General features: G+C 38.7%; 1 protein-coding gene across 1 annotated transcript in view; it reads right to left on the reverse strand.

Annotated features, from left to right (window-relative positions):
- LOC121948859 (partitioning defective 3 homolog B-like) overlaps positions 1-20,237 on the reverse strand; it is a 255,453-nt gene that overhangs the window by 64,931 nt on the left and 170,285 nt on the right. Inside the window, 1 exon segment of the mRNA XM_042494371.1 lies at positions 10,757-10,874. Within this exon segment, the coding sequence (XP_042350305.1) occupies positions 10,757-10,874 (118 nt within the window).

Consider the following 20,237-nt stretch of genomic DNA (forward strand, 5'->3'; position numbering starts at 1 on the left):
TGTCAATTCTAACTTGTGTTGTTAAGTAACCAAAATCCAACGTCTTCCAAACTTCTCATGCCAACATTACCTTCACGTAGAATAATGAAATCAAGTCTTAAGGTATGGAGACCAAAACTCGATGGATCCGAAACGTCCTAGCTTTAACGTCCACACAATGCAAAATTCTAACGTATTTAGACATTTAAAATATGGTAAACCTGACTTCCATTTCAACATTTCTGACGTCATGTTCACAACCTCGCAAGCTGGGTTGTATCAGTGCAAAGTTTGTCATATACCTCGTCCTATACCGAAGAAGACAATGTCTGTGCAAGCCCCTAAAATCTTAAATTCAAACGTGCTCTGGGCTATCTAGATTAGAAATGTCTCTGTCACGAAAGTTGATCACTGTCAAATATGAGAAACACATATCAATGTGGAAACAAACTGCCACACAACACTGGCAAAGAAACCTGAAACCTCGAGTTCAAAGCGGACTTCTCAGTACAGAGAGCAGAGTTTGCATCAGTGTTGATAGCAAACATGGAAGAGTGTGCAGTTTTTGGATGGAAACCAAACCCTGGAGCTTTCAAGAAACAAAAACAACAACAAAAAAACAAACAAGTGCTAATCTTGCATAAGCTAAAAAAAAATAAAAAAGATGCTTACTATGCTTACCATTCTGATGCATCTGCTAGTAGCTGATATTGGTGGAAAACTGACTTCTCATCTGAGTTTGGGTCTGACTGAGGTTTAAACATGTATTGCTAAATCTCTCTGAGATTTCCTCTAACGCAAGCATTCTTGACGTACATCACTCTTTAAGTGCTCAAACTAGCCTCAATCCAGTAGTCCTGCAGAGCCAGACCTGTCTCTGCAATTTTTGTAGTGCCTTGCAAGTGCTAGAGAAAGCAGATGCAGGATCCAAAGTCTCTGAGTCAGGGAGAAATAGTAGATCGGTTTCTGGCCCCTTTTCAGAGTGTCCATGTTAAACAAAATATTAGTATCAGTACATACTTTCAACCATATCTGGAGGGGGACTTGAAGTTTGGTCTTGAGTAAGTGGAGCACATGCTCAGTTGGACAGGGGCCAGACTTAACTGTTTGGCAAAAAAACAATGCTTTAAAACCAGTGGTAGAATTTGATGTGCTTCAGTTAAATAAATAAAAATCCTATTGCAGTTCCAAAATTTGCACCATACAGCAACTGGATTGTACAGTATAAGTGCAGAAAATGAGTGCTTACTTGCACATGTTAATTACTATTAATTTGATGTCATGTTATGCTGCAGGATGTACCACAAAATGTCACTACACAAGGTAATTTGTTTACTCATGGCAGACATAAGAAACACAATGAGACCAGATGATTCTTTCACAGGATACAACTACAGTGGAGAAAAAGTAACCCCTGAGGCACCTGGGTCCTAACCTTAATCCCCCCTGCACTTCAAATCAAGAAAAATTCTGTGCAGTGGCACTGTTTCATTGTTCTTATACAGGATGGAAAAACTGCTCATTGTTAGTCATGGGTCTCAGCGGGTGATACTCATGACTAATGTAACCACATACACACAGATCATGGTGCTAGATTGTGTTATCATTGTGAAAAGGCTCTCTGTCTTTGCCCAGGTCAACACTGTGAAAGTGACCCAGTAATTCTGACATAGTCAAATTTTGTCTGAGGCACTTTTTTTATTTCCAAGAATGGTGTCAAGTTCATTGAAAGAAAATTTGTGGAAATTATGTTCCAACTGTCAGACTATACACACGTGTTGATGCCTTTAGTTTTTAATCAAAGGTGCATTGGGCTAAATTACCAACAAATGCATATTTCAAAAAGAAGGTATCAGACAACTTTTTTAAAAAAGAAGATAAAAATAAGAGAATGTTATGGGAATTGCATGCTGGGATTTTCCCAAATCCTATTGTGAATCAGACAATGGTTTGCCTGTCTCTGGGTGGTAACAGTTACAAGGTTAGAGAGAATATTGGACTCAGTTCAGAGGACTGGAACCTTGAACCAAAACACAAAGAGAAATTCCTGAAACACACACAAATGAAAACACATAAAAACATAGACACAGTGAAGCGTGCACGGTGGTCTACATGCTGTGCAGGACCGGACACAGTTCTGACCGTATGGGGAATTCAGGCTTGATCAACAGGATATGATACAAGATCCTCTTATAACCATGCCTGAGCAACATTTGGAGGCGGCACAGATGAGCCATTCTGCCAGTTTTATGTCCAGGAGCGTTTTGCCATTTTTTGATCTTCACTGCCAATAACAACCAAACCGAATTCATTCCAGATGTTTTTTTTTCGATTTTTTGAAGGCAATAGTGCCCCATGCTTATAAATGTTGCCTGATTATTTTTAGAGGAAAAAGCACAGAAAAAAGAGCTGCTACTGAAACTAACAATTCCATCTTTTGTGTGCCACGCATAGAAAAAAAGGATGGTGAATGAAAGCTTGGATGACTTCTGTATGAATAACAATCACAGAGATTTATATTGTGAAATGTAGAAATGTAGTCAAATCCAGCCATATATCTGTCATATATTTTCTAAATAGATTGTTGCTATCCTTGACTAACTAAAGAAACTTTAATTTTGGTGTAATGGCTGAGGAAAATTTGTTAAAGCCTTATTTTGTGAAGAATCTAAAACACAAATAATATAAGAATGTAGTGCTGGACAACAGATTGACAGTAATTTGATTCCGTTAATTCAAACAGAATTATTGTTAAAGACATGAACGTGACTGAGGGACCTGTGCCAGGCTCTTGACTTATTCCTTTGCACAAACACTGCGTGCGTGCATGTCTTTATATGAGCGACGGAGAAATGGAATATCAAATTAGTAAATGAAAACCTTCTGACTGTCTGGTTGGAGACCGTTCAGTCTGATTTCAAAACTTCATTAGACCTACGGAAACTGGAACAGCTGGCAGGACACGCACGCACGCGCGCACACATACACACACACACACACACACACACACACACACACACACACACACACACACACACACAGTACAGTATTGGGAATGAATGGAAAATTTTATTTTTCCAAACCCACAAATCCAAATTCTGAGACTTGGAGTTTGGCCACACTGTACCTCCCACCTCACCCAGTGAATGCTGGGATCGGCTCAAGACCACCTAATGCTGAACTTTATGAGCAGATGGAAAACAGTTGGATGTATGGATGATATAAATAAACAGTACAACTTTCAAAACAGGTGTCAGTCTTCGTTTTGCAAACTGACATATTAAGAACAACACAGGTGTGCTGTATAATGTATTATGTCATCCAGCATAATAATAATTAACTTAATGAAAGTGCTACTGAATTAGATTATTGCTTTTGATGATTATGCTCTACAAAGTTGGGCATGTTGATGCAGTATTATATGGATGAAAATACAGTAAACAATAAATAACACTGTAATTGCCATTATTACTGACATTTGTTTTGTCTTAGAAAATTTTCCTTCTCCTATTATTTTTTTTTATTTTTTACAATCTAGGCAAATTCTAGTGTAATTTACACATGTAATGAAATATTCCATATGTCACCATAGAAAAGAACAAACACAAATTGACACAATTATATAGGTATATACACTCAAAACTCTAATGCATTCATTTTCGCCAGTCACAAATGCATGGCAAATGCATTTTGTGAATCGGATCAATGTGGAAATGTTAAAGCTCTACACATGGTTTGATCAAAATACAATCATGAAGCTGCCAGGGGTCGGCATAGCAACCCACACAACAGGGATTAGCTGCCAAACTAAATTGGACACTATATTCATAATTAAAAGCAAAACATCCAATTTCAACTTCCAAAAGGTAAATCAAACCCCATCACACAATGAACCAAGCCAAATGTCAGAGAGGACTACCCCCTTTGCACTCCAGCAAAGTGTGTATGCTCAAGCAAAAAGTTGCTCTTAACCACACCCAAAGACAGAAACAAAGCTAGATGCTCATTCTATGTGAGAAATTTACCAATGGAGAGCTTGTCAAGACAGTAAAACAAACAAAAATCAAAATGCAACCAAGAGCGTGCCACTCTCAGAGTTCTCTTACAAAAAACACACATTTTCAGTGCTGGCAAGGCTTTTAATGCCTAAATTGGTCTGTTGTCTTCTCAGTTTCAGAATGAGAAAGACATTGGGCACACTCCCCAAACCTGGACATTGTGGCAGAGAAGGTGAGGAGAGTAACCATTTGCATAAAGGGGCATCAATATTTGATGAGCATTTTCAGGAACTGCATGACAAACACACTTTCTTTCAATGACATTGAGGCTGTAAGATAAAACGTTTTAGCAAACAGATATTTGTGCATGTGTGTTACAGCAGAGGTGTACATGTGAAATGCTAAGTGGTCAGGAAAGCATAGAGGATGAGGAGGCAGCTGATAGAAAAAGGAAAAAGGCATGACTCAAAGTAAAACAATAACAGATATGCAGAGAGAGGAGAGCAGATAGGTGGATGACTAATAGTCTTGTTTGTCTTAATCATAACTCCTCAAGGATGGACAAAGATAGGTGTTTCCTCTTTTCCAGGTGATGTAGAGTATGTGTACAATAATAACAATAGAGAAAGTGCATATGAGGAAAAACTTATTATGCTGGCAAAAAAAGCAATGTGATATCAGCACTATAAAAACACTTATGCCTGTCAGCTTAAGTAAAAAAAGAGAGATATTGAGATATTTCTTATAGCTGGCTCAAATCCAAAAATGAAGACGAAATTTAAACATTGGCTTCATGCTCTGTTGACACCGTGACCACTGAGCTTTAAGCAGTAAACATGAGTGATTTTTAAAATAACAGGAATTAAAAGGAGGACATGGACAGGAAGACAAAGATAAGTGTGCGAATTATAGAGACAGATAAACAGATGAATCATCGTCTTGTCCTAACTTTGACTCCTATTGGTCGGAAGTGGATTAAGACACTTTCATCCGCCTGAAAAGCTGACACATTTGCTCTTGTTTGCCAATACTTGTGGGGGTGGTTTTAACTGGGTCTTGGGCAGCTAAAAGGCTCCTCTTACTCAGATATGTGCTCAGCTACTGTCAGGTGCACTATGAAAGAGGCACATTTAGTGAGCAGACAGAAAAAAATAGAGACAGAACGGAGATAAGTTGTTTGAATCAGAATCTAATGCTGCCAAATCCTCTGTATCTATCGACAAGCAGGTGCACGTTTTGTCGAAATTCTTTTAAAACATTATGTTACCAAATGTAACAATACAGGTTATAATACAGGTAGCGACCCTTGCTAATCTATGGTAAAGTGTAGACTGGTAAAGAGCCACATTATTTTCTGTGCTTTCCTGGAGTTCCTGGGCCTGTGTGAGACAGCTGTGCCCTCGTCCTAAACTGACACGACATCAAACCATCACAGAGGCATCAAAACCACATCAAACCATCACAGAGGCAAACGGTTAAGTTTTTATCCTCACACTTACTGACAGAAATCTGGATACAAAAGTGAATGCCTACCAACAAAGACCATCAAGACACCCTTTGGGCAAAGCACTTAATCTCCAACTGCTCCAGTAGCTACTCAGTCAAACTGTGTACCGAAAAGTCTCAGGTGTGCCCCTTTGTCACATGAAGAATAAAGAAAACAGGTGCAAAAGGAGGGTAGCCCCAGAAACCTCTTCAAAGGATAAACACAAGTTTAGGGACGAATCAAAATAAAAATCAGCAGAAAGTAGCACTACAGGGTTTCCACCAGTGTACTGCAAGCCCAGCGACCTTCTGGGACAAAGTTAAGCCCCCTGCAGGGCCTATAGACATCAGTTTTTAAGTATATTTTTAAGCTGTTAGAGTGGGGTGGCTCAGTTGGAAAAATAAAATGGTTGGGAAGTTCACCATTGACATCTGTTGGTTGGTGAACGCACTATAGGAAAACAGCAGGTCTGAGATCAGTGGTCTTTATCCTCACACTTGTCGAGAGAGAGTAATGGTCTTCAGGAAAAAACTATGGGGCTTCATGCATTCAACAACGTTTGCCCAGCCTCAGGTTGACAAAATGCAGCCAACAAGCACCTTGTGATCAGTAACGCCATTAGAATAAGAACAGCCGAGCATCAGTAATGTAAACGTTACTTCACGCTTTAGTCAACACCGCGTCACTGGTTGGAATTACAAATGGATGGTCAAACAAAAATAGACTGGCCGACTAATTCTGTTATCACAGAAACTATAGGGCCCCACCTTATGGGGTTTGAGTTCATAGTGGCACAACCGTATAATGCCCCCCCGAAATATGATTTCTGACTCCGAAAGTTGGGGGAACCTCACCAACCTCATAATTTAAGATGTCTTCTCCATCAACAGGAGTGAAAATGTAGTAATATACTGTTTATCAGCACTTCTCTCTTATTTGTATCTTATAAAAACAGTCGTGCATACAGTCCAACTTCTATCTGTGGAGATGTTGCTATGGTGTTTGTATGCGCAAAATATGGTGTACTTTTGTGAATAACTGCTATTGCAAACAACACCTTGGTTTTACGACTTGTATTGGGATACGGTCAGTGCAGATGTGATGTCATTCCAAGCTCTAATTTTCATGTAATCAGTTTGTCGCAGGCCTCGTCAAAAAATAGTGCATTCCCTTTGCACAGGGAAGTTGAAATGTCAGAGTTCAAAGTCTGAAATTTCAACTGAAACACCCCCTCAAGTCAGATATCCAACTATGAATGTCATAAGAATCTCACCAAGCCTAACCTCAAAACTTACAAGGCCACTCAGTGCCTTTACAGCAGTGAAAGCTGTAGTAATATACTGTTTATTAGTGCCTCAATTTTATTTGTGTAGCACTAATAAACCAGTATACACACAGTACTGTCCAACTTCTATCATTCTGTCATTCCCAGCTCTAACGTCCGACTTCCGAGGGAAATGGAACTCAGAAAGAGAAACTTGGCTGCTGACTCCTGTCAAAAGATACTTGCCACCCAGCTGAACAACTGTTTCTGGGAGAAACCCTGCACTACCTCAGGAAGTTCTAAATCCTAGGCTCCCAGGCAATTTAATTTGCATCACATTACAAAATGCCATTATTAATTTAATGACTAACTGTAAATGAACACACATATTTAAGACCAAAGTACAGGAAAAATTAGATGAAAGCTTTTCATTATAATTAAATCCTATAATAAAGGCTGTGTCACACCGCCCACTACAACAATTGGCTTCCATACCCTCCGTGTAGGACTGTGTGTGAATGTGTGTGTGTATGCGTATGTGACAACAGCAACAGCGCCCTGTTGATTTAGTTCCCCTCTCCTTAGGGAGAAAGTCTGTTGTTGTCTTCCAAAATACACACACCCACCCACAAGCACACAATGCACTCACTTGGAAACAAACTTGTGGTGTGGCTTTTGTTGTTTGATAATTGTTTTTAGGCAAACATAATTTTGCTAGCAGAGACAGCTAACCCATAACCATGAATCAATGAGATGGTAATGGAGCCATGGGGGAAAAAAAACACACACACTCAGTATACTGTAGCAACAATGCATGAGAAACTCTCTTTCTCTTTTTTGTCTCACTCTCTCTCTCTTTACACTTAAGTTTCTATTGCTTTAACTTTTCATAGTCATTCAGCAAATCCTATACAAAAAATAAAAACGTCCTAAGGAGAAACAAACAAACCAATAAAAGAGAAATTGAATTAGTTTGCCGTCGGCTCACCTCCATAACCATTACTTCTTCTGCTACACTTCCCACAGAAAGCCAGTCAGGTAAATAATCGCCTCGGCTTTAATTAATAAATGCATCATCCTTAATGAGAGGGGCTTGTTAGGCACTGTGGCAACTGCTACTGGTCTGTTTTTCTTTTGATTTTTCTTCTCTTTTCCTTTTTTTTTTAACTTTCAAACTTCAAACTTAATTTCCACCTCTGAAGCATGCTAATTGCTCTCCCTCTCAGCTTTATAAACAACAACAAAGTTTTCTCATTTGGAGCCAGAGAACGGTGTAACGTGTGGCTATCGATTGCAGGGGAAAGGAGATTGCCCCTGGCTGGTCACAAACCAAATGACTTTAAGATCTGAATTAAAGTGGGCCAGCTATAACTTTGGATAAACCCATTGTGTGGATACAATGACAAATGCCCTACATCTGAATCATTCAGTGTTGATTCAGTATTTTGTTACATAAATCTCTCCCAAAATGAATTATTTTTTGGATTAATTGGTTGGTCTACAAGAGGGATACTCAACTCGCTGGGATCCTCCACTGGCAGTTTTTTCGATAAAGAAGCTCTATTTTTATGCTATTTTATGCATTCTGGCATATGAAAAGTACTACATTCTCAGTGGGAATCATTTTGTTTTTATCTTGATTCACCCCCCCCCCCCCCCACCCCCACCAGGCTGCATGTTCATTTCTGCCATAAAGTTGTGCAGTTTAACATGGATTTCTATGAGTACTGATGGGCTTCTGGAGCCAGACTGAAGTGACCATTCAAGGAACTGCAGATTTTGGTACTTTTGAGTGGACTACATTTTTTCAGCTCTGGATCATTAGTATTCACTGCAAATGTGGAAAGTCTCAGCTGTTTGTTACTATGCACTTCAGAACATAAAAAACAACTTAAGGTCACGTTTTAAGACACTAAGACTGTTATCTACATTTTCATTCCGTTACATCTTAAAAACTACAATGTTCTTTCCACCTGTAATTAAAAAAAAAAGAAAGAGTTCACAGAAAACTCTGATATCACTGCAGCCCCTGTACAGAAAAACAGAGCACAAATATACTAGTTTCTGTAGGGAATGATAGCATGATGCTGACTTCACCTGTGAACAAAAAATGCTGTGGTGACTAAATGCTATTAAGAAGATCCCTTATTGAATTAATGCATTATCATAGTTATTGCATTTAGAAAATGAATCCATGGTGGATTCCTGCAAGCAGCACAGACTTCTACTGTAACTGTATCTTCTAATGTAAAGGCACATTATGTATTTATTGTACAACACTGAGGACTTGTGGCCTCGCTGATTGCAATTCTTCTTAGTAATGCACAATAATGCAACACACACACACACACACAGCCCGGTTCTCCTCCGCAGCATATAGAAACCCTGAGGGGCGTGTTACCATCGTGTAGACAAATTGTACCTCAGATGTAAAGATAATATTTTAATTATTTACAAAGAAAGCAAACATTAATTTACGTTGCATTCTTTTTTAAGTACACCCTGTTGAGGTTTGACAGCATCCTCGTACAAAGAAATAAGGCTTCTTTCTGACTGTCACAGAAGATCATGGTGCAGTGGTTAAACTGTGATGTGCTGCAATAAACCTGTCCATTTGTCATAGCAGATTAATTTTAGTTCCATCGCTGAGACTCATTTTGGTTGCTCAGGGCAATTTTAGTTTTTTCTCAAAGAGCCACAGAAGCTTAAATGTCAGTGTGACAAGAATTGGTGAGGTTAAACTCAGGAGGCACCTGGCTTTACAGTAATAAAGTTGGTTTTGAAGTGAGACCAAGCACCATGTGTGTTTTGAAAAGACAAACTGTGCTCAATGATACCTTTACTGCGTCGCTGAGAGAGCACTGATTGAGATTTGTTTCTGTTAACTGGGTGGTTTCTGAAAGGGAAAAACAATAAAAGTTCCAAATAGTCCAAATAAGGAGCCTGAAGTCGCCAGCACTGCAATGAATCCCTACAGAGGTTTAATATTCACTGAAAATAACTAATAAATATTCTAGATTTTCCGTGACGTTAACTCTCAGTGTCATAGGATCCTTTTACCAATGTTTAAACAATATATGACAAATTAAAGTGTTGTGTAAATAAACAGTGTCCGAAAAAGTCTTAAGTGGTACAAACTGTTTAGCAGAGCCTAGAAAACCCCAGGATAAATCACTAGCCTGGCGCTAACCTGTTAGCATCCGACAGGTTTTGCAATGCACCTGCTCTATTAACAACGTAACCCATAGATACATGTACACATACTTTTACCATTACTGATATACTGCATAAACAGCTAAAGCAAACACTGGCAGCAAGGACTAAGAAACATATTGACAGCATCTGATTGACAGAGATAAAGCAAAAATAATGGCATGGACACCAATATGAAAATAAAATCTGATACCCACAAACATATTTATAATGGCAGTCTTTACATTGGTTTAGCAGCAGAAAGCAAACAAAGTCATTGGCGGGTGATGAGTGGTATGAGTGTGGGAGGTGATTTCTTGTTTGCACATTAATAATATACCTGTTTTTATTTTATTTTTTTTGGCCTCTTTCAGCATGACTCAGCCAGTCTGAGCTCAGAAGTGTGTCTGTGATGATTTGATTATAATTCTGAGATTTGAAAAACAGTACCTGCAGGATGACAAGTGGGTAAAACCTCTACTTATCTCCTTTGAAAAGTGGATATCAGCTCAATGCCTACAGGAGACATTCACGTTAAAGAGCACCATGAGACTGACAACTAAAGGGATTTGATCACTTGACAAACGCAATAAAAGCTGTGATCATTCTGATAGGTGATGGAGGATAAGAAACCTCACAAATGCTCGCTGCACACATATTGTCTCATGGAAAGACAACCTGATGATAGATAGATTGACGGAAGGCAATGATGACAGACATTGCTTCGGATTAAGAGACTAAGACACCACTGATGAGACCTGTATGTCTGTGGACATGCTTTTCCTATGCTCAGTGAGTGTGTGTGTGTGTGTGTGTGTGTATGTCTAAAAGACTCACTCTGTGAGCGTCGTTTTCATGCCCTCTGCGTCGTGTGTCCAGTTCTTCGTAAGGTGGCACCATCCCTTCTCTCCTTGCCTGCTGGTATTCTCTTCTCAGCTGCTGGATCCTGTCCACGCTGCCGCACACAAAGAAAAATGCAACTGGGTTAATTAAGCTTTTATACATCTATGGCGATATTGGAGATTTCCTGACCTTGCAGATATGATAATGGACCCCAAAAACAGGATAAGTCCAGCATTACTATGGTATTCAAGATCTTGAGAGCAAGCGTGTTCAGTGATGATTGCTGTACTTTTTGACAGAAGTTGTGCTCACAGCTGAATCACATCAGACACTTTATTACATTTTATGCCTATGTCATTTTAAACCAAATTTAAGAAACATTTGTTTATTTCTTTATTCAAGCATTGCAGATAAGTATAAAGGTAAGTAATAAATAGGTGGTCCCGTACAAAGGTAGGCTTTATGTAGAATTTGATTATTAGTGTGAGTTAAGTAATCAGGTAATGTCAGGTCAAATTAGGTAAGTATTAAGTGAACAGTGTTAGGTTCAGTAGTAGGCTTAATATTTGTAACATCATAAATGTGGATTTGCATGCTAAACAGCTTGAATAATTTTGACAAAAAAATAAAAGAAAGAAAAAATTAAAGATGGATGAAAAGATAAGACAATTTAATTACTTTAGGGTTTTAATATTTATAAAAATGAAGTTAAGGCATTCTGACAGTTTTTAAGGACCTGCAGACACTCTGATAATGCGAAGTGCTTTCAGGACTTTGACTGACATTGCCACCACCCAGCTGTCCCGATGATGAGCCAGCTAGCAGAGGCCATCTGTTTATACAAACAGTCATTTTTCCAACATCAGCCTGCAGAGGTTTGACTGCAGAGATAAAGACTAGACAGCCACCTGCATACGTGCATGCCAACACACCACACACACACACACACACACACACACACACACACACACACACACACGTGCGCACGCTGGCAAAACGACAAGCACACACACATACAGAGATCAGTCTCTTGATCATTCTGACTGCCTACATCTACATCTGTTTTTCCATCTTTTTCTTTTTCTTTTGCAAAATGCAAGAAAAACAAAAATATCAATCACATGAATATACTTTCTCTCTGTCAACAGAGGAAACATATAGCATATCAACACTGACCCCTGGGCACCCCTGCGAGTCATGCGCACACACAAATATCCACACATAATGGAAAATACGGAAAGTCATATCATGCACATATGTGCCATTAGAACTGCAGTGTGCTATTTCATGAGCCAAGTTGATGGAAGGAGGAAAAATGTGCTGATGCACCATCAGGCGATTTATGAAAAAAGTCAGAGAAATAGCATTGCATATTCTTCCGGTCTCCAGGCTGAGAACACCTCTAAGCCTTCTGAAAGTGTTGCATTACAAATACTCAGCATGACACCCATAATGCAATGTGGTTATTACTTTATATGAAACTAGAAAATACGCAGTCAATTAAAAAAAATGAATAAATAAAAAATCTTAGTACTATACTGACCCTTACTAGCATTTTTGTTTTTCACACTTTGGAGGGAAACCTTGTAAAATCAGGGACAAGCCTGCTCTGGAGCAGGTTATAGGAAAAAGTGGGCTAGAGCTTTGGATATTCCATCCCTAACTTATTCCAGGTCCAAATCATAAAAATATTCATTCTGCATTCATGTCCGTAACTGCTTGTCCTCACAAGGGTCGTGGGGGGGCTGGAGCCAATCTAAGCTGTCACTGGGCATGAGGCGGGGTACACCCTGGACAGGTCGCCAGACTATCACAGGGCCAACATATATAGACTCATACAAATATATTTAAAAAAAATACAGATTAGCAGCAGTTTCTCTGTCCATTTCTGCACACAGCCAATAGGAAAAACACAATAAAACATGTTTGTGTCCATCGATGTCCAGCCTTCGAGAGATGAAGACATCGGACAGTGATGGTGATAGATTATAGTAAAATTACAGCATATTTCATAACAGCAGCTAATGAAGGCTTAGCAACATGGTAGAGAATGAGGCAGCACATTCAAGTTGCTAGCAAATTAGCAAGTAGACTTTAAGAGGGGAAGGATAGTTAAACAAAATTAAAGGAATATTTTTTCTAATTTCCTTTTTTCCTCCTTTGAAATAATAACTTTCACAAATATCACAAAACCCACCTGCTTTAATGGCAATAGGATGGTAAAGTTGCTACTTGCTTGAGTTTCTTGAAGGTGTTTTTGAAGTCTATTTGTCTAGGATATAACACTTCAAATGACCCAAAATGTTATTTAAAAGAAAAAAAAAACTACAAAATGATTGAATTACTATCCTGCAAAATTGTTAAATTAATATGAAATGGAATATACATAAATATAAAAGAACTAAAATCATGCATTTCATGTATTTTTTTCAAAAAATTTAAGTCCTATCACAAATATAGTTTTATAAATATTTATCCCCATTTTTCTTCACCCATCCTCTTACTCTGCTCATGCTTCTTCGTCCCCTCACTCTCTTATAAACCATAAACCCAGAGAGCTGTGTGAGTGACTATAACATTATACCCGGTCTCACACCACATATCCTGTGTTACTGCATGTGCGCTCACATAACAGGAAACGTGACTTTGTTTGAATGTGCTTTTGGTAGGACCTTCATCCACCAGACTATTTTGGTATTTTATGTTTGTTCATCTGTATAACATGTTTTTAAATGTTAATGTTAATATGTTGCAATATTTAAAACTGAATATATAGTGAACAACCTGCCTTTCATTCATTCTCTTTTTCACTTTGAACTTCACTGGAGGCTTGGGAGAAGCTATTTATGTACAGTACACACAGTGCTGTACAGAGGAATGCATTACAGTAAAACACAATCTAGTTTCCGTGTTTATCTGTATTTGTGCTCCATATGCTAGCCTACAGAAACAAGAGAGGTTTGTCAGCAGTGACACACAACACTGTGTGGTGAAATCAGATGCTCACTGCACTTAATGATGGAGCGCAACACATGTTTTTAGTCTTATCAACTTGTTTTTCTAATCTATGTTGATTTTTTTTTTTACAATTGTCATTTGTTTTATTGAACTAAAATTACAATTAGCTGTTTTATTTGAACACTTTATCAACAAAATGAACATCGTTTTTTGTTTCAATGAAAATGTATCAACGCATTCACTGCCACCTTATTTATCATCACTAGTAGTATTGTATCCCAGAATGCAGAGTGGAGAAAACAATACCTAAGGCAAGCTGGCAGCTCATCAAACAGACAGAAATAAACACTCACGTTTATAGGAAATCAATTTACATCCCACATCTTCCCCTTCCTCGTGCCCTCACCCTCTGACCACCCCCTGCTTGATTGCATGTGCTTGCGGAAAGTATCCAAACCCAAATAGATTTCTCACCATGTTTTGCATCAAGGGCTACCAATAACGCCTCACAAACAAGAAACAGAATAAAGTGGTATTCCTCATTAAACTGGATGCCTCTCAACGCTCTTGTTGTCAGTGTTTTTATGTGGTTTCTGTTGGATTCTCATGAAGTGTGTGAGTCATGAGTGGTATTCTCTTTTATTAGGGCCACTCCAAACTTTAGATGAATTGGAAATTAGGGAGAGGGTTAAATGTGGGAAATGAAATAAAGTGTTGTGATTGCATATAAAGTCTGTGGAAACGCACGAGAGGATTCAAACAGAAACTCAAAACAATGTTGGATGATGGTCAAATGTTTCCTTTTCTCTTCCTATATCGTGCTCTGCTCTATTCTGCATTTTTTTTTTTTTTTTGTTTTGTTTTGTTTTTGTTTTGGCTGTGCTGTTTCATGTTTATGCATCACAGTAGAAATGATTTGTGTCACAAGGTGCTCCAGATGATACACACCTCACACACACACACACCTACACAGCAGCTCACCCTCTGCTCCATTTTATTGACAGAGGGCCCGGGAGAATACGGTGGTAAAATGTACACAACATTCATTTTCTGTCCACAGAAAGCACACACACACACACACACAAGTGCACACACTCACCCACACAAAGGGTACTTTATACGATTTATGGCCGCGCATAAAAGGAAGAGGGTGGGCTCAAGAAGAAATAAATATGATAAACAAAGACATTACACAAACATACACACACATTTATGCAAATAGTTCCATGACCACAGACTGGGGAAGCTATTGATTAATTTTAGAAAAACAAGCAAGCCATAAAAAAATCTGACTTGTATGACTTCACTTTTTTACTACCTCGTGGTCATTAAACACCGTAAGGGTTGGTTCATGTGGTGAAAGTCTTAATAGCATTGTTCTGTGCCTGTGCGTGATACAGTAGATGACTCTATACCCAAAACATATTTGCAACTAAAATGCTTTCTTTCCCCAGCCAATTAAATTACACATTAAGAATAACTATAGAATGCCATTTTAAACATTTGAGTAAAATATGAAAGGGAAGTTCAGATTTTTTTTGAGTGGGGTTATATGACTTTTCAAGTCAGCCTTTTAAATACAATAGATGGCAGTCAGCTCACCCAGAGTTTGGAAAAATGGACAGAATAACCAGCATGGAAGCTAAACAATTAACTGTTGAGAGCAGGGGCAGCATCATAGCCTATTTTAGTCAACTAAAAAACAAAACAAACAACAACAACAACAACAACAACAAAAGACAAGATCAGTTTAAGTCAGCGCAATATTTAGATTAATTTCACCACCTTCCTTCACCATCAGACAGTACTTCTACTTTTTTAAAGCCATCAGACTCCACTGACAAAAACAGTAATTCTACCTCACAGAAGGCAGGAGTTGTTCGTCTACTACTGCCTTTATCAGTTAGTTTGACGTTGTTGTTGTAAGGGGTTACACAATAACACACAAAAACTAACCCATTGAGGCAGCAGTGGACTAGCGACTGCTGTGTTCTGCAAGGCAAAATAACCTGTTTTTGTCAAAGAAGTCCTATGGCTTTGAACAGAGCATAGATAAATATATCTGTTTCAGTTCCTCATTGGAAATTGTTGTCTAAAGGCAAGGCGAAGCATTGAAAGCTTTCTCAACATAGCATAGACTTATAAAGATATATATATATATAAAATTTTATTTATTATTTATTTTTTTTAAGTCACTATAATACATTTTAGTGCAAACCCATCCAGAGAGTACATTGCTAAGCTTCCATATCGGTACTCCTGCCTGCTTTTCCAAACTTGGGGCGTACAGACCCCTATCTGGGAAAAAACCCTGAATATGGAGAGCTACCCTATAAAACTCCATTAAAAAATATTCGCTGACTGACAGCTTCTCTACTGACAGCAGACAGTAATGACAAAGACACGGCTGTGATGTTGCACAGTGACAACGATGACACAAAAATCCTCCTCTCTTTCTCTCTCTCTCTCTCTCTCTCTCTCACACACACACACACACACACACACAGATGAGCACACACACACACATGCACACATAAGCCCAAGGAGATCAATCTCCTGCTCTTGCTCTGCCACACCAATAATAATTCTATAAATGTTTAAAATCAGAATCGGAAACTCGGCATGGATGTTAATAATGCTGCCATTAATAATTAAGACTTCTGTTCCATTAATAACACAGTGCGACCTGCTCTAAAATATATCAATGTCCACAGCAAAGGAATATGTCCTTGTCATTAAAGCCCATAAATATTTACAAACCTGGTTAAAAAACGATACCATTTCTTGAGGAGAAAAACCCTTAAAATGTGTTTTATGGCTGTGCTTCTAATCAATTTTGGGGTCTCTGTCAAATTTAAGTCATCTAAAAACGAGACTCAGCTGTTGAAGCCTGGATGATATGTGATGATAGGTCATGTATTTAACATTCATTTTTAATGACCTGGTCTGTCAAATCCTGTACAAACATAATCCATCAAAGAAAAATGTGTGATGCACAGGTTTAAATTCTTACAAAGATGCTTCAATCATTCACAATTTAAGCCCACATTAAGTTAAATACCTTAAAAAGGCATTAACAGTCTGGTTCTTAATAAAGACTGAATAATCACATTAATAATTAAAAGAAAACATGCTGGGCAATGTGGCAAATCCATTTCCGCTGCTGGTATGCATAGGAAACACAATGATTTGTCATACACACTTGATTAATATATTCCTTCCATCAGGAAAAAAATGTAATGTTAAGATAAAGAGCAGGATACAGTCAGAAAAGAGTGAGAAAAAGAAAGAGAGGAAGGACAGGTCAAGCTTGTATTTTAGTGCTCTCTAACAGATGACTTTGAGCTTCAGGGTTTCATAAATCTGACACAAAATAGCCAAAGGACTGTGGTGCAGTCTGCCACACAAGCAGCAAAACACACACACACACACACACACACACACACACACACACACACACACACACACACACACACACACACACACACATATACACGCGTGATATGTCATTCTGACTCTCAGCTCAGCTTGATTTATCACGTGTGCAGATGTGTGTATGTGAGATTGTGTTCCTACACGAGAAGCTCCACAAAAATATGTACAGGAGCCTGTAAAAGCTTTTTGTTAGACAGTCTATTGGATACAGAGTGTTACAATTCAGAGGGAGAGAGTGTCAGTCTTGCATTCTTGGAAGGAACCAAGGCAAGAAAAGGATAAAAAATGTTACCCACTGGCAGAGCTGTTGACCTTCTGAAAAAAATGTAAAGTAGGATTTCCTTTCATTAGCGCAAACACAAAGTCATGATGGCCATTTGTAAAAATCAATAAAGCTTGAAAACATAAACTACAATTGATTTTAAAGCTTAAAAGATGGTACACACTGTATACAAATGGCTCCATCGCCCTTTTCAGGGAAAGTAGGAAATTTGTGGCTTTGCATCCTGCTGATGCTTATCAATGCAGAAAATAATAACTGTTTTTTTTTTTTTAGTTTTAGAAATGTCAGAGTTACAGATGACTGTCTTACCCTTTTCAGCACAGCAGTAAATGAACATTGACTCCCTATAAGATGTAATAAGATGGGAACATTAAAGCCTTTTTAACCAATAATACAAATTGCATGAATTAAGTTAATTATACATAATCCCTTAATTAAATTCAATAAAACTTCAATAGAATTCGGGATTTTGGCCAATTTAAGCAATGATGAGACAGCAAAGTGTGCTGCTGCCCAGGCTGGAGTTGTACAATGCTGCTAGAGAAATGCAACAGTGTTGCTCCTTGGAGACATCTACAGCACCCCTCAGGAAGCTAATAACCCAGAGGATGAGGTGGACACCTACATGAGAGACAATTCCACTCACTGGATACTAACTGTCTTCACTGATAGAGATGATCACAAAACTTTCTGTTGCTGCCGTTACATAGAAATGTCAGTTCAAAATCTGCCCAGTTAGCCCTGAGTTATCACAACTGCAGGGGCTAACATCAGACACCAAAATGTTAAACGGTCCCAGAAAACTCACATCGACACAAAAATAGCTTGACAATATTGTTAAACCTGTTAGGTAACATTACCCATGTGACACTAACAGTTACCCCTGCCAGTATGTGTATGCGGGGCGGGCGGACTGTCAATGTACCTGGTGTGGAGCTCACACTTCTGCAGCAGTAGCCTGATGTCATTACAAAAAGAAACCCCTTTTAAACAAAATCTGTTTGGTTCATAAACTGGTTCAGGACTCTTGGAACGTCAGAGCTATGCAACCAACCTGTGCTTACACCAGTTTTGCATGGAACCACTGTAATCAAGGATGTGTCATTAACAGAGGGGATTGTACAATACAAAAGTCACAAATTACACAGATTCACAGATTACATTGATTACCTGAGAACTTTAGTTCCGTAATTACAAATATTAGTTTATACCCCAAAATATGCATGAAACAACTATTAATGAGACCACTATTCATTGCTGCCTTCTCCTTCCTTTGCTTCCAACCTGTATAATACGACACGCCCACTGATGTTGTTGTAGTTCGCACTTCAGGTCAAGGAAAACCTGCAGTTTTCTTAGTTCAATCTGAGAACCAACTTTTTGGGTTCTGAACCAACTTATCTATGGTTGAAATCCTTTGAACAGTTCAAAATTTGGTGCAGGAACCCAAACAGAACCAGTTCTATGGTGAAAATTGGCAAGGAGGCGCTAAATGAAGCAATATGCTACATGCATCTCTATAATTTAATAAGATTTTCTTCTTTTTAGTGAATAGAGTCAAATAAAAAAAAAAAAATCATGTTCACCCTTCAACTTGTCTGTTTCCTGTAACACCTGGAGAACACTGCATGGGAGAGCACGCTTGTTGTGTTCACACCGACAGCATCTTTGCTGCAATGCTGCTGCAGAGCTGTCTGCTGTCATAAGTACTGTATCTTCACAATATAAGCAAATATATTCATAAAAATGCGCAAGCTACTGCAGTGTCAACAACACGGTCCTACAAATGTTTCACAGTAAAACGCCTTATGTCAACAACTGAGGGAAGCCTGTCGACAGAAACACTGTCATAGGGCTTTTAATTTGAAACAGAAACAGGAAAGGTTGAGTAAAACGGATACATTTGTATGTCTGTGACCGATAAACATTGAAACTGTAGTTAAAGGTGGTATGAAGTCAATGTAATTATCAAAGGACTACTTTCATGGTCTGTTTATTCTGAGAACCGTGCAGGTCACACAGAAAAAATCGGGGAGCCACCATTTCTCTAGCTGTGTTGCAGCTGAGATGCACCTGAGCAGCGCTGCTCACACAAGTTCCACGAGGTTCTGCTATCTGTCACAGAAAAAAAAAGCATCATCAATTTTACTCATAAATAAACATTCTGAAAACAACAATGACTTATTTTTAGGCTGGCATCATCTCTTGGCAATGATAGGACACAAACCGCAGTCAATAACTGTGAGGGAGTGCAACAGAAGAAATGTAGTTTCATATTGACTGAGGGTGACAGGAGGGAGTTGTAGTCTTTTTTTCTTTCCGCACTTCCACAAATGTGTGCCGGTCTGTGTGTTCTCCCCCGTGTCTGGTTGTAGAGTAGAGGATCGTTATCAGCTGTGTCTTACAAGGATCAACTGGATCACAACAACGGACACAGGTCAATGCCTTATCTCTCCCTCTGTCCCTGTATCTTGTATCTCTGTTTTGCTCGGCTGCTTGCTGACAAACACACACACACACACACAGTATTTTTTGCAAGGAAGAAAAACAACTTAATCAATGTGTTATTGCCCATCATATGTGTTGACATGGATCTGAGGCCTCTATAAATTACATGTTCTGTCTGGTTGACATCTCTATGATGTATTCAATTTTCTTTTCACTTTCACCTTCACTGTGACTCATTTAGTGCAGTAAATATTCACAGTTCGGTCGCTCTTTCTCCACAAACTATTCTCACCCCTCCATCCACCTTTTCCCACTCTCTCGCCTCCTTCCACCCTCCACAGTTTATGCAGG

This window comes from Plectropomus leopardus, chromosome 10, assembly GCF_008729295.1.
Source record: "Plectropomus leopardus isolate mb chromosome 10, YSFRI_Pleo_2.0, whole genome shotgun sequence".
In the NCBI taxonomy this organism is placed as follows: Eukaryota; Metazoa; Chordata; class Actinopteri; order Perciformes; family Serranidae; genus Plectropomus; species Plectropomus leopardus.